This window comes from Ipomoea triloba, chromosome 6, assembly GCF_003576645.1.
Source record: "Ipomoea triloba cultivar NCNSP0323 chromosome 6, ASM357664v1".
NCBI lineage: Eukaryota > Viridiplantae > Streptophyta > Magnoliopsida > Solanales > Convolvulaceae > Ipomoea > Ipomoea triloba.
The window spans coordinates 22,577,977-22,594,020 of NC_044921.1; the positions used below are offsets into that span (position 1 = coordinate 22,577,977).

The 16,044-nt window shown below is 33.4% G+C and overlaps 2 protein-coding genes across 2 annotated transcripts; one reads left to right on the forward strand and one right to left on the reverse strand.

Annotated features, from left to right (window-relative positions):
• Window positions 1-1,477: 1,477 nt before the first annotated feature.
• On the forward strand, window positions 1,478-11,388 carry LOC116023673. Its single transcript, XM_031264674.1, has 12 exons — window positions 1,478-1,577; window positions 2,992-3,133; window positions 6,785-6,926; window positions 6,998-7,320; window positions 7,423-7,525; window positions 9,062-9,194; window positions 9,779-9,838; window positions 9,945-10,083; window positions 10,171-10,340; window positions 10,435-10,717; window positions 10,790-10,950; window positions 11,046-11,388. Exons 1-12 carry the CDS (start codon window positions 1,478-1,480, stop codon window positions 11,195-11,197), a joined length of 1,908 nt encoding a protein of 635 aa, XP_031120534.1. The 3' UTR covers window positions 11,198-11,388.
• A 924-nt stretch (window positions 11,389-12,312) lies between these two features.
• Window positions 12,313-13,681, reverse strand: LOC116023674. Its single transcript, XM_031264675.1, has 6 exons — window positions 13,663-13,681; window positions 13,394-13,535; window positions 13,156-13,319; window positions 12,777-13,053; window positions 12,544-12,701; window positions 12,313-12,464 (listed from the first exon to the last, which is right to left on the reverse strand). Exons 1-6 carry the CDS (start codon window positions 13,679-13,681, stop codon window positions 12,313-12,315), a joined length of 912 nt encoding a protein of 303 aa, XP_031120535.1.
• Between the last annotated feature and the right edge of the window lie 2,363 nt (window positions 13,682-16,044).

Below are 16,044 nucleotides of genomic sequence, written 5' to 3' on the forward strand. Positions count from 1 at the left end.
TGCGTGCTCGTATGGAGAGATTTAGGTTGTACTTTGTTTATAATTTTATGGGTTGAGTTCTTTTTTTGTTTTGGTTGAAACTGGGACTCAAGTTTTGTAACATCTCATTGGAGCTTTTGCCATGGTTTTGGTGATAGGGAGATGCTAGTAACAGTACTATACTAATTATAGGAGAGAAAATATAACTACCTAGACTAAATCAATATAATAAAAGGTATGCAATATTATTCCTTAATACCCTATTCCATGCTTAAGGACGCTGCAATTTAAATTAGAATGGACACATGTTATTTTTTTTTGGGAAAAAGATCAAATAGACCATCAAACTCTAACCAAAAGTGCAATTAAACTCTCGAACATTCAAAAGGTTCAATTAAACACATGAACTTGTCATTTTGGATCATTTAAATCCATATGACCGGTTGTTCGAGGTGAACAGCTAGTCAAAATTTTTCCAACCAAATTCCGGTGGCCGGCAGCCGGAATATTCATCCCCAACCGCACTGTTCGACGAACACACTGGTTTGTATTGGAGAAGACGAACAGATCGTCACGGAGAAGACGACAAGATTAGATTTTTCTGAACTCTCAGGGTAGATTTCTCAATGTCGATTGACATTCGATAAAGACACCTCGCCGGCCAGTAAACATTTGGGGTGGTTTCGCCGGTTGGGCCTACTCTTTAGGTGAGATACAAAAATAGAACGGAAATAATTGGGATACAAATATGGGCAATACTACACTGTAGGATGCATGCTTACTTTTTTGAACACGCATCTTCAGAATGCATTGTTATCTTTTATAATATTTGTTACAAATTAAAATACTGTACATTGTACCTAGAGAATACGAAAAGAATACCGTATGTAAATACAAAATAATAAATACGTAATTATATTTAATTTTCCTCATAATTATGTAATAATTAGTACATTCTAATTAACTAACAATCATTTAATGAGGACAATACTATTTTTCTTCTCCTTATACATATATATACCATCTTTTTTTTTTTTTTTCATTTAAACTACAATACTGTACACATACACCTATCATAAACTCATTTTCTACCTTTTAACTATTTTTTTTAAAGAAAGGCTAACATGCATTCGCATAATGCATTTGTTTTTAAGCAAACATGAATTCCATGAAAGTACTTTGCCCATCTTTGTTACCTTTTCAAAATCGGCCTTTTTTTATCCCACCTAAAAAGCAGGCCCAACCGTGTTTATGACTCAAACATTTGTTGGTTGTTTTCCGGTTTTGATTGTTAAAATTTGATCTAAAGCTTGGAGTTTGGCGATGATTATGGAGGGGTGCATGAAGGGGATTTCTGGGATTTACTCTTTGATCAACTTTTCTAGTTTGTTTTTTGTGTTGCTGAGTCTTTGATAGCAGTATTCATTAAAAAAAAAAGATTGAGTATTGTTGTTCCTGAGGTCTGGGTCTTGGGTGTGGTTTCTTTAGCTATAGAGAAATGGCAAAGGATGATGGTTTGTTACTACTTCTATCAACAGAGGGACCGCCGAGGCGAGTAGGGTTGAGGAGGAAACAGGCCGGAAGAGGATCTTACAGAGGTAGTTAAGTTTAGCAAAGCAGGAGAATAGAGGGGGAAACAAAATTACCCGTTCGCGTTAGCCCCTCCGCCAAACATTCCTTCACCGCCGCCACGTCGCCGCTCCATGCGGCTCTCTGCAATTCAACGCCAGAGCGCAACGCGTCTTAGAGAACTAGAGAAGACGAACAGTGCTGTTGGGGATAATATTCCGGCCGCCGGCCGTCGGAATTTGGTTGGAAAAATTATGACCGATTGTTCACCTGGAACAACCCTTGGGTTTAAATGCATCAAAATGACAAGTTCGTGTGTTTAATTGAACATTTTAAATGTTTGAAGATTTAATTACACTTTTAGGTAAAGTTTGAGAGTCTATTTGACCATTTTTCCTTTTTTTTTTTTAAATAAGGCACAAACTCACAATATATACATTATGAACCCTATTTCATGTATAAGGATTGCTCCACATCACCTTATAATCCCATGTCTAATTTTTTTTCTCCCATGCATCCTTCTCCCCCTTCCTTTTTTGTATGCTCTACGTTTTCAAACTCTTACACGTCATTTGTTATTTTATTATTTTATTCACTTTTCTATAATTAAATAATTTTAATTTTATAATTTTAATTTTAAATAATGAATTAAAAATTTTCAAAAACAAAATTTTAATAAAGTTATAATTTTTAAATATAAAGTTTAAAGTTTAATATAATAATTTACAAAATAAAATAACAAATTAAAAAAATCAAGTCGAAAATCTGTTCAAAATTTGTTCGAAATCAAATCAAAATCAAGTCGAAAATCTCTTCAAATCAAACTAAGATAACTATTAAGAATAAGATAAACTAATTCTATCCAACAAACAAATATTCCTAATAAACTAAATAATTTTAATGGTCATTCTTGTGGCAATAAAAGCAATGGTCACCCTTGTTAGGACTCTTATGGTAAATACAATTCTAGTTGTTCTATAACTCTATAGTATCCATGCATATTTATTCATGTTGTAATCCTGTACAGTTAATTGAATGAATCAAAACTCTTGTTCCAATCACCCTATTCATCACTTTATAAACCCCCTAGGGCTATAGCATAATTGGGTTTTTATTTGACAGTGGTTTCTTGTTTCTTGGGACCCAAGTTGGAAGAGCAATAATGGGAAACTGCATTATCCCAAGTGAAGGACGACATACCTCTTCTGGTTTTTTGCTCATCTTACTCATATATATTAGCAGTCTTTTATGTTTAATTATAAATTAATTCTCAATCTCAATGGCCTACACACTCTGGTCCGACATAGCAGAGATTATAAATTAATTGGTCCAAATGTCGGTGTGCATAAGGATCTGTCCACTTTGATCATAATTTCAAGTTTCGAACATTTGTCTAACCCCCTAAATGTTGGAACTACTTATTGATGCCTTTTGTTTTTGCAGATGCAGTCAGGTGGGTAAGAGACATAGCACCCTCACATTTTATACTGAGGATTGATTCATTCTCCAAACTTACCAAGATGCTGTCGGAAGGGGGAATCCAATGTTTCAAGTCCAAAGTTTTCGAAGCTAGTGGTTACAAATGGTTGAGAATAATTTTCCACTAGTGAAGTTTGGCTTAAATTACTAGTCAAGTTTGTGGTTGTAATGATCTTTAATTTCATTGTTGAAGTGAGTTTCTTTGCGGTGGCAGGGTATTCTCTATGTATCCCAATGGTTTTGGTGGTAGTAAAGGGCACATTTCTGTGTTTTTGTCTATTCAAGATACAGCTGGATTGCCTTTGGGTTGGAAGATATATACGGATTTAAAGTTTTTTATACTTGATAGGAAGCAGGACAAATATTCGATTTTTCAAGGTTGTGTTTGTGTTTTTTTAGTAAACCGGATTTGGTTTAGAAAGTCATCATTAGTATTGCTAATATTGTTCTTTTTTTTTTTTTTTGTTATTTAGGAAGGGGTATAAACATATTTCATGGTTTCAAACCAATATGTGGTATCTCAAAATTGGTACCTCGGAGTGTGTTTGATGATGCTGCAAATGGGTATTTGGTTGGTGACACGTGTGTTTTTGGTGTTGAAGTTTTTGTGCTACATTCTAAGTTTGTAGAACAACATTTGAGCCCTTCAGTGAAAGTCGGTAAAAGCTACACTTGGAAGGTATCAAGTTTTAGTAATATGGGCAGCAAAACTTGTTATTCTGATGAATTTACTGCAGCTTCCTTCCAATGGTAGGTATTTTTGTACAGTGTTCAAATTTGTTGTTTCGTAATTATGGTAATTTTAAGATTTGATATATTGTTCTTGTATCTTTCAACAATTTTTGTAGGAAATTGGTTCTTCATCCTCTTGGACAGGGTAAGAAGTCTAACGGGCTGAACCTCAGTTTGTTTCTGAAGCTTGTTGATCCAGGAGTTACCTCTAACGGACTGTTTGTACATTTCATGCTACGCATTATAAACCAAAAGTATGGGAAACATCAAGAGAAGCAAGGTATAAGCTACATACATATGTCATATATATATAAGTGTGCCATTTTAGATGTTTGTTTATTTTCTAAAGTTTTTGTTTTATTTTGTAGCTTGTACTTGCTTTGTTCCTGGAAATTTAAGTTGGGGTTGGGATGAGTTTATACCGCTGGTTGATCTTCAAGATTTATCTAATCGCTTCATTGTTGATGATTGTATTATCATTGAAGCATGTATCAAGAATGTGTCTGTCATTAGCTAAACTAATGGCATCTTATTATGGGTGCTGGTAAGGATCGGAGAAATTTGGGTTATTGTACTTTGTTTCTAATTTCATTGTTTTGGTCGAAACGGGGACTCAAGACCTCATTGGAGCTTTTGCTATTTAATGTAGTGGCTTTCTCTGTTAGTATTGTGCCTTGTTAGTGCGTTGTTTTATTATTATTTTGTGGTGATGTGCGATTTTGTTTACAACCTAATATAATCTAACAACTAATAAATGCGAATGGAGGGTATATCATTCATTTACGTTCATTTTATATATATATATATATACATTATATTATAAGAGTTGCACTATACAATATTTTAGACAAAAATATTCTTGTCATTATAACTTATATTATCTTTTTCCACATAATTAAAAGGGAAAAATTGTATAATCTAATAATTTATGGACCGAGCCAAAGATTTAGGCATAATTAATAGACTAAAATAGTCATTTTTCTTTTTTCTGACTTGACAAAGCATATGGGAGGATGTAAATGGTAACTCAACTGTACGAAAGAGTACATTGTATGATGTGATGTCTAAAATCCTTAAAAATTACTGTACAAAGGAGTACATTGTATGATGTGATCTCTAAAATCCTTAAAAACATGCCTTAAGTAGAGGTCTCTTAATGTTAGCATAATGCTAAATAACTGAACTTAAATACTACCTCTAACGGCTAAGAGCTTAGAGTTGACACGCCTATCACTCCACTCATCAAAATAGTCAAAAGATAGTTAAGTCAGCATTCCAATAACAGGGCCGGTCTTGGAGGCTGGTCTTGGGCATGTCTTCCCAGGGTCACTGCACAGGGCCTCCAAAATTTGGAGGTCCAACCCTTTAAAAAAGAATGAACATATGTATATCGGATATAGTACGAATTTTTATGTAAAAAATTTATTTGAAAATTGGAGGCTAATCACTTGAAAACATCAGGATGAAAGTTGGTAATATGAGTAGGATTAGAATTAGGCATGGCAATTTGAGAGTGATTACAATTAGACTGGGCAATTTGGGTATGATTAGGTAATGGTGAGGAGATAAAATGGAGTAAATTCATAACCTTATCATATGCAAGGGCAAGTTATTTGGCAAGTTCGAAGATCGGAGGCAGACAATTTTTTGGCAGTTTTGATTTTCAAACAAGTTTGCAATTTTATGATTTTGACATCTCTTCAACTCTTTAAGTTTCAAACAATAAAATTGCAAAATATTATTTAATGTTTAACTATTTATTCAACAACATCAATACGATTTTCTATCTGGGTTGGGTTGCATAAAAAGAAAAGAATGACTATTTCAATTACTCTTACCCTCTCCATGGAGGCTCGAACCCATAACCTCCTATTTATAAAAGAACTAAATCACAAGGTCATTCACACACACACACACATTTATATATTTATATATATGTTAGAAATAATTTATTTATAACATTGATTCATATGCAATTTCATAAGGCACAACAATGATGATTAGTGATGTATAAATGCGGAATTACCTGGTGAAATTTCCCCCCTCTCATTATATTAAAAAAGGTTATGGGTTCTTAAATGAGGTTTCACATTCCTAAAAGGATTTCTATTCTTCAAAAAGGTTTCACATTCCTCCTGAAAGAGAGTTTCATCACATCTTATAAATACTTAGGAAAACTCTAGGATTATCTCTAATTTTTTTTTATTCCAAAGATTTTCTAGTCTCTAAGTTTCATCAGGAGGTGGATAAGGTATACAGAGCATTCTGGATTTATTCAAATTAGATATTACATCTCCAATGGAATTAGAGATTACATCTTCAATAGAATCAAGTAAGTTCTGTTTTTATTTGTACTTTAATTAAAATTTTATGATTATGAACATTGTTAGTTGATTGGTTTGATTTACATACGATTCATTCTTATTTATGCTTCCGCATTCAAGTTATAGCGCGTAAAGTTTGTGATTCAGAATTTATATTAGAGGGCCTAAATTAGAATATACCTGACCATAAGGTATAAAGGGCCTAAATTAGAATATACCTGACCGTAAGGTTTATCTGTTTTATAATGCACACGTCTCCACAACCCTATTCACTTTATCTGTTTTATAAACCCCTAGCTTGGTTTGTCAGTGGTTTCTTGTTTCATTGGACAGAAGTTGGAAACAACATCCCAATTCAACAAGGACAACCCTCTTCTGGTTTTTTGCTCTTTTTTCCTTTACGTTTCTTTCATGTATGTTTATGTGATAATGCAGGAGTTACCTGTTCTTACTTTGAGTTTCTGCAGATTTATATAAATGGGAAAGAGATAGAGCACCTTCCCATTACATACTGAGAATTGAAAAATTCTCCCAACTTACTACAATGCTGCCTGGAATTGAGCATTAAAAGTCCAAAACATTTGAAGCTAGTGGTCGTAAATGGTACGTGTACGGTTTTTCAACTTATTTTGTTGTTAAAATTTATATATTTTTTTTATTTGATCAATTCATTGCTAAAACTAGATGTTTTGTGGTAATAGGAAATTCGTGGTGTATCCTAATGGCGATGAAAATGGAATTAGTACAGAACACATATCCGTGTTGTTGCGTATTGAAGACACAGATGCATTGCCTACGGGTTGGGAGATATTTACTGATATAAAGTTTTTTTTATTTGATCAAGTGCGTGACAAATATTCCGTCTTTCAAGGTATTTTAATTGGCTGTTTTTGTAGGATTATATTGGATTTTAGAGTGATCCATTGCCATTAATAATGCTAATTGGGAGTGTTTTAGTTTGTGGAGTTAGCAGGTTCCATCGGCTGAAAACGGAATTGGGCATCTCCAAATTGATCTCTCGTGATGTGTTTAGTGATGCTGCCAATGGGTATCTTATTAATGATAAATGTGTCTTTGGAGTTGAGGTTTTTGTGCTTGATTCTAAGTTCGAAGAAGAATATTTGAGACCCTCGGTGGAAGTTGATAATAAGACCTTTACTTGGACGATAGCTGACTTCAGTAACTTGAGCAGTGAAATGCATTATTCTGATGAATTTTATGCGAGCTCATTCAAATGGTTATTCATTTTTTTGTCTAGTTTTATGGTTTTTTTTTTTTTTGTTGTTGTGATTTCTGAAATTACGCTTATTCTTTTCCAACTTTTAATATCATTTTTCAGGCAGTTATTACTTTATCGAGAAAGGACTCAGCAATCTAATGGAGAATATGTCTCATTGGTCTTGAAGCTGGTTGATGAAAAGATTGCTTGTGATAAACTGCTTGTACGTTTCATGCTACGCATAAGAAATCAGAACTCTCGGAGAGACATTACCAGTCAAACTAGTATGTAAAGTTTATACGCATCAAATTAAATCATTTGTGCTGTAGACCATTCTAATTATCTACGGAGTATTAGTATATATATAAGTTTTAATAATTTCTTCAATTTTGTTTTTCTTTTTGAAGTTAGGGCATCCTTTACTCCTAAATCTAACTGGGGTTGGAATAAATTTGTGCGATTGACTACTCTCCAAGAATTGTCGGAGGGTTACCTCGATAGAAACTGCCTCATCATTGAGGCACATATCCAGAATGTGTGCACCATCAACAGTTAAACACTTAAGCTAGTTTGTATAGCGAGTTAAAGTACTATGGTATCATATTAATGTTTTTGAATGGTTGGATTTTCCGCTGTATGGTGCTATCTTTTGTTGTTTTATTGTTCAATTATTCTCGAATTTGAGATACGCTGATAGTTTTTTTTTTTTTCTAAAAAAATGAAACTTAATTTGCCATGTCTCCAACTAGAAGTTGACTAGGGATGGGTATATGACAAAATTTAAAAAAAAAAAAAAAAAAACTAAATGTAGCAATGCCATAATAGTCGAAGACTAAAAGTGAAAATTGCTCAAAGACATGGATGTAATATGACAAAATTAAAAGAATAGTACTAAATGTAGCAATGCCACAATAGTTGATGACTAAAAGTGCAATTTGTTCTTTTTCCTATATTTTATTATTTCTCGAACTTAATACTTTATGATAGAGAATATTCCCTGAGTATACATCCCTCTCCATAGTGTATACCTGCTTGGTATCAGGTCATCGAGAGAGAGAAATCATTCCCGACCTTGACCGACTACTAGCTTGATATGCCCGACCTAAACATGACGACCGATAAAATGCTTCGTCAATGTTAGACTTTAATTTGTTTTGTCTTAGGGTTGATCCTAGACTTTAATTTGTTTTGTCTTAGGGTTGATCCCGACCTTCTTAGAGATTGAGACCCATATTTCTGACTTTGTACCGAACACATCAGATCAAGAATATTGCAACACGTGGACATCATGGCATTGATCCCGAACTAGCCAATTGCATGCGCGACACATGTCAGGCCGACATGCAAAGAGCCCGACATGTGTCTCTTATCATCCCTTATAAATATCACATTTTATTCTAGAAGGAGAGACTTTAAGACATTTTTGCTTACTATACTATAGCTCGAAACCCTCTAACCTTACATTGTCACTCGAATTTAATAACTTAAACAACAAGCCGATTAGAGTCCATCCTAGTACTTGTATGTATTTGAAATACCTCCATATTTACCACCTCACTTTATTATGCACTATGACACTATGCCATCTGCTTCCTCCTCTGATGTGAATAGTTGAGAAATTCCGAAATGCCACCCTTGACATTTATTTTTTTTATCAGTACAGCTTAAAAATAAATAAATAAAGAACAGATTAAAACGGCTGTCATTCTTGGCTGTGGTTTAAAATCAATTACCAGACCGCCAAAAGTAAAACCTACCGCTATTCGCTCGCCTCCACAGATCACAGCTCCATTGCCACTGCTCTTCTACTCCACCAGCGATCACCTCCTTATCGGCGACGCAACTATCAACTGCCCACGGCCTTTGCCAATCTGCACTCTCAAGCGCCTCAGGTATATTATTACTTTTCCCTTAGAAATTGATCATAATAGTTGCACGGAAATCGAAGAATAAAAAAAAGGTAATTTGTAAAATCCCAGCCAAATCAGTGTTATTGTGTTAATTTTCTAGTCTTGCAGTATGCCAATATCCTTCTGACAATTAGTGTTATTTGTAAAATCAATTAAGTGAATTTGTAGCATTACAATATACAAATATACCACTGCTAGTGTATCTCTGTGTGTATTTGTGTTGATTTTATTATGATATAACTAAACTAAGAGAGGAGGCAAGAGTTTGATTAGTTTTATGCAATACCTTGTTGCCTCGAAATGGATAGTAGAGTGTGGAGCATGATTCTCGAACCATTACTCAGGGGTTTACGTGCACACCTTTAAAGTAATAGTCGCGGATTTCTATCATCATCCAAAATAAGAAATAGGGAGTACCTTGTTAAATTTAGTTTTCTGCCACTGTGTAGGCCTAATCCTATCTCTTAAACCAAAATGTCTCTCTGCTTCAATTATGTAATGTCTTCATAACCCAAGCATTGTTGAGTTTTGACAGAGCCTGTCTGGTTTCTTGTTTCTTGGAACAGAAATTGATAGAGCAATAATGTCAACCTTCTCCTCCTCAAGTGAAGAAGATGCCTTTACTGGTTTTTGCTCTTTTTACTCTCATTTAATTTACTGTGGAGTCTTTTACATTTCTTTTATGTGTATATAATGTTGGAGTTACTTAATTGTTCCTTTTGGTTTTCGTAGATGTATATGACTACAGAGATAGAGCACCTTCCCATTACCTACTAGATGTTGAATCATTCTCCAGTCTTACTGAGATGCTATCAGAAGGCGGACTCCCGTGTTATGAGTCTAAAGTTTTCGAAGCTAGTGGCTATAAATGGTTTTGCTTAGTTTTATTACTGAAGTATGTATATATTGTTTAATTTTCATTCATTGCTCAAATGATGGAGTTGTTTTGTGGTGATAGGACATTATCAATCTACCCTAATGGTGATGCAAGTAGGAATAGTAAGGGATATATCTCTATGTTTCTGTGTATTGAAGACACAGATGAATTGCCTAAGCGGTGGGAAATATACACAAATTTGAAGTTCTTTATATTTGATCAGAATCGTGACAAATACTTGATCTTCCAAGGTTGATTTTGACGTTTTTATAATGGATTGGATTGTGTTCTAGAGTCATTAATATTGCTAATATGTTTGAGAATGCTGTTCTTATGATTATTTAGATGGTCAAGTAAGCCGGTTCCATCAATTGAAACCGGAATGTGGCATCAAGGAATTGATCTCTCGTGAAGTGTTTGATGATGCTGCCAATGGGTGTCTTGTTGATGATAGATGTGCTTTTGGAGTTGAGGTTTTTGTGATTGATTCTAAGTTTTCTGGAGAATGTTTGAGCCCGTCAGTGAAAGTCGATAAAACCTATACTTGGAGAGTGTATAAGTTCAGTCATTTGGGCGGGGACGGTACAGTTCATTATTCTAAGGAATTTGATGCAGAGTCCTACAAATGGTGATTAAGTTTTCATTTTAATTTCTAGTTTGGTATTCATGATTATGTCAATTCTGAAAGTCCATTTTTCAGGAAGTTAGCATTCTACCCTCGCGGAAATCGCAAGCCATATGGGAAACACCTTGCTTTGCATTTGGAGCTTGTGGATCCGGAAATCACTTCTCCTAGACTCCTTGTGCATTTCGAGTTATCCGTGATAAACCAGAAATCTGAGAAGCATATAGAGGCTAGAGGCATGTATAGTTTCCATTACTCCATGTGTATGAGTCAATCTACTTATGTGTTTATTGGTTTAAAATAATTGTTTCAATTTTGTTTTAATTTGCAGCTTGTGAATATTTTGATCATCAATTTCCATTCTGGGGCTGGGATGAATTTGCGCTGTTGAATGATCTGCGGGACGAATCTAATGGCTTCATTGTTGACAATTGCTTGATCATTAAAGCACACATCAAGACTCTGTCAACCATCGACAGCTAAGCTTGAAGAAGGTTTCTTCATCTAGTTTCTTATTTATATGACTTATGAGTTATGACATTGTTATTTAGATCTATAAATTTGGTATTCTTTGAATTTGATTGATATGGGCTTGCATTTACAAATGAGATATGACATTGTTAGTTTGTGAATTGTGAGCCACCTGGCAAAATGGAATGATGGATGCTATTGAAGTGGAGTGGATAACTTGGCTAATTGCAATCATTCTTCCATTCGGCTGCGCTTTTGGAATGGAGGCGTAGCCGTGGCTGAAAAAGTGAAAAGAAAAGCTATTGACACCTTTCTTTCAATCACAATTAATTACCTCACAATCCTTGTAGACCTTCGGATCAACACCAATACATATTTTCGTGATGGAAAATATTACTTGGACTCTTAAATTATACTTCCTATTTTTACTCTCTCATATAAAAGTTTGATGTTAACACTTTTTTTGTGACCCACAGGATAAAGATAATGTATCAGAAAATGTGAGTCCAGATAGTAGAACTCTTTGGCAATTGGGATGACAGTTTATTTGGTGTAAAGAGGAGAAGACTATTTTCAAAAAAAAAAAAAAAAAAAAAAAAACTTTGCACAACCTCCCAAAAACAACCCATAGCACTTCTATCACATTAGCCGACGTATTATTGAGAACATCAGTACCAATTCTCCTCTTGTCCCAAATTGGAAAGAAAATCAGAACCACATGTTACCACAAACTAAAATCGCAATGAGTGACAACTGACATCTCTTCTTTATTATTATTTTTTTAAATTACCAATTGTGTTAAAATTAAAAAAACCAATTAAATCGAGAATAAAATGGTGTTAAAAAAAAAATCAAGAATGAGAGAGTAATCACACATCAAAGTCTCAAACCATAAAGTAATAAAATGGTGTTAAAAAAATGAAAGAATGAAAGAGTAATCACACATCAAAGTCTCAAACCACAAATATTATCACAGTGCGAGCTAGTTGAAATAGCAAAACCATGTCAAAAGCTCAAACATGACATTAGTTCCAACCAACACCAAAAAAAACCTCCCCCCTAAACTTAGCAAAAACTAGTACATGACCACAATATTTCTAAACGCCTGCAAGAAGATCGATCGAAGTTTAGCTGGTGACGGTGGCCACATTGTTGATAAGTGCTTCAATGATAATACAATCGTTAACTAGGAATCCCTTAGATGAATCCCGGAGCTCAGTTAGCGACATAAAAACGGAACTGCCCCAGCCCAGAGGTCCAGGAGCAAAGCATCTACAAACTGCAATTTAAAAGTGAAATTATTCATAAATTAACAAATAATTAGAATGGCACACATACAATACACTTCACATACATACGTTGCATCTCTTTATGTTTTCCAGACTTCTGATTTCTTATCCGTAGCATGAAATATACCAACATTCGAGAACAGATATTTTGTGGATCCAACATCAAATACACAGCAAGGTTTTCCCCATAGGATTTGCTATCTCCAAGGGGGTCCAGTCTCAACTTCCTGATGAAAATTGTTGATAATCATAAATGGGATTACAAAATTGCCATAATTACAAACAAAAACTTAATTAATTACCATATGAGGGAGCCTGCAGTAAATTTATCGGAATAACGAGCTTGACTGTTTAATTTACTGTACTCTAATACTTTCCAAGTGAAGGTTTTATCAACTTTCACGGCTGGGCTCAAACATTCTCGGGTAAACTTAGAATCAAGCACGAGAACCTCAACTCCAAAAACACATTTGTTAGTAACAAGATAACCATTTGTAGCATCATCAAACACATCACGAGGGACCAATTTCGCGATGCCACACTCTGGTTTTAATCTATGAAACCTGTTAACTACACCACCTAAAAACACAAACAACAGTACAATATTCTCCATTAGCAACAATAAAAATTCATACTTCCCATTGTGGGCAATATCGAATCCAAAAAGATACAAAAAATAACCTTGAAAGATTGAGTATTTGTCACGCTTATGATCGAATATTAAAAATTTCAAATCTGTGTATATCTCCCAACTCAAAGGCAATGCATCTGTGTCTTCAATACACAGGGAAACAGAGATGTGTCCCTTGCCATCACCATCACCATTGGGATATAAAGAAAATGTCCTGCCATTAAAAAACACCTCACTTTAGACTACTAATTTAAGTAAAAAAAAAAAAAAGTTAATAAGAAGCCAAACCATTTGTAACCACTAGCTTCAAAGATTTTGGACTTGAAAAACTGGGTTCCATTTTCTGTGAGCATCTTAGTAAGACTGGAGAATGATTCAATCTCCAACATGTAATGGGAGGGTGCTATATCTCTTGCCCAGCTAACTGCATCTGCATAAACAATAAGTATGCTCATATTTTCTAGAGTAAAATACAGTACACAGATTTTTTTTAAAAACTTAAAAAAAAAAAAAAAAAAAAAAACCACAAAAAAAAAGAAGAGGCATGCTCTTCTTACTTGAAACGTTGATTGACATTATTGCTCTTCCAACTTTAGTTTACAGAAGAAAGAAGAGGCCAAGATTAGCTTTATATGTAGCTTACCAAAGCTGCGCTACAGCATTGAAAAGTCAGAAAAGAAAAGAAAAAGGGCAATATAGTCAATAGCAAAAAGTTTTTTCTTTTTTTGAAAACAAGTTATTGTTGGGTGGTTTCGCAGGTAAGGCATGTTTTTTATGTGGGATACAGAAATATGAAGGAAATTATTGGGATACAAATATGGACAACACTACACTGTAGGACGTTTGTTGTCCTTTTTGAACATGCATCTTAAGAATGCATTGTTATCTTTTATAATACTAGTATTTTCGCTCGTGCGTTGCACGGAATGAATTTTTTATAATATTTTAAGAATATTTGGATCGATATATAATTATATAAATTATAACATCGAATATTATATAGCGTAATTGATAAAATTGGTTGGATTGATTATGTTTTCTGATGTTTCTTTACTTGAATTAGATCAAATAATTGTCCAATTACCCGTGCGATTCATGGATAATTTTTATTTATTTATTTAGATAATAAAATTAAAGATAAAATTATTTAAAAAAATCTAATATTGAACATGTACATTTATTTGATTATAAGATTAGTGCAAAAGTATCACTCAATTAATTAAATAATATATGACTTGTTTGTTTACAATTATCTTTAAAAGATCGATATTTGATATAACTTAGGTAATTATATTATTATAAAAATAAATATCGAAAAATGAAAACTAATTTAACTTTAATTATTACGGAGTATAAAAATAAATTCAACACCAATATTTAGCTTAATTATCATAATAATTATTAGGCAATTATTATTAATCAATTACATAAATTAATTATTTTTCATTAACATGAATATCAATTCGTATACACAAAAAATTATTATTATTATTATTATTATATTAAATATGTTCAACCTTCTGCAGTGTTAATGTCACACGTGTACTAATTAATTTGATCAACGACATCTAAAATTGGTGAGAGGATTGCTCAACCTTCTAGTTAATAAATATTAATTATTATGGAGTAGTTAATAAATTCATTTTGTTTTTCCTTCTAAATAATTAATATAATTATAATTATAATATAATTGTCGATTATATTTATAGTGAAATATGAATATATTCATTTCCTTTTTCCTTTATAAAATGAATAAATATTCATTTCCATTTCTTTTTCCTTCATAATTATTTTATAATATTTGTTTCAAATTAGAATATTGTATATTGTACTTAAAGAATACGAAAAGATACCGTATATAAATACAAAATAATAAATACGTAGTTATGCATTTAGTTTTTGAAATATAAGGATAAAAAATACCTAAATAGTGGGTTCAAAACCAACAACCCTAATTTTACTGCATCCTAAAACTACGTCGACGGTAAAACTCTATCCTAAAACTTACGCCCTGCGCTGCAGGCGACCGTGTCGTCGCCCACAGCCCTGCCGCCCACCGCATTATTATTATACACTAATTACACATTATTGTTAATTATATTTAATTTTCCTCATAATTATGTAATAATTAGTACATTCTAATTAACTAACATACTATGCATTATAAATGATTCAACATTTAATGAGGTTAACAACAATACTATTTTTTTCTCCTTATACATATATATATCATTTTTTTTTTTTGCTTTTAACTACAATACTGTACACATACATGTATCATACATTCATTTTTTACCTTTTAACTTTTTTTTTTTTTTGGAAAAGCTAACATGCATTCTCAGAATGCATTTGTTTTTAAGCAAACATGCATTCTATGGAAGTACTTTGCTCATCTTTGTTCCCTTTTCAAAATCGGCCTATTTTGTATCCCACCGAAAAAACTAGCCCAACCGTGTTTATGACTTTTCTTTATGAGTTTGATTTAATTATTAAATAGTGTTTTACTTGTACAATACTTTTAAAAAATATATATTATTAATCTGACGAGTACTTTGCTCCTTAATTGGGCCGGCCATGTGCGAATGGGGATTAGGCTAAGTATGGTACAGGCTTAAAGGTGCCTCCTATAAGTTAGAGCCTGCTTATGACACCTCATGGTCTAACCAAAAAATATTATAGGGATGCACTCCCATGCGAACTGTCGCCCAGGTAAGAAATGAGAACGCTTCACAGCCGTCCACGTGTCCAGATCAACGAATCAGATGCAATTTTAAAAAAATGACGCAGTGGCATTTTCGTAAATAACTGGAACTTTGGTGTACCTAGTTTCACTTACAAGTTCACCTAGTTTCACTTACAAGTGCACCTATATTCGCACCTATTTTCACTTACAAGTGCAAGTAATTTACCTTATTAATATTCATGCACCTATTTTCGCA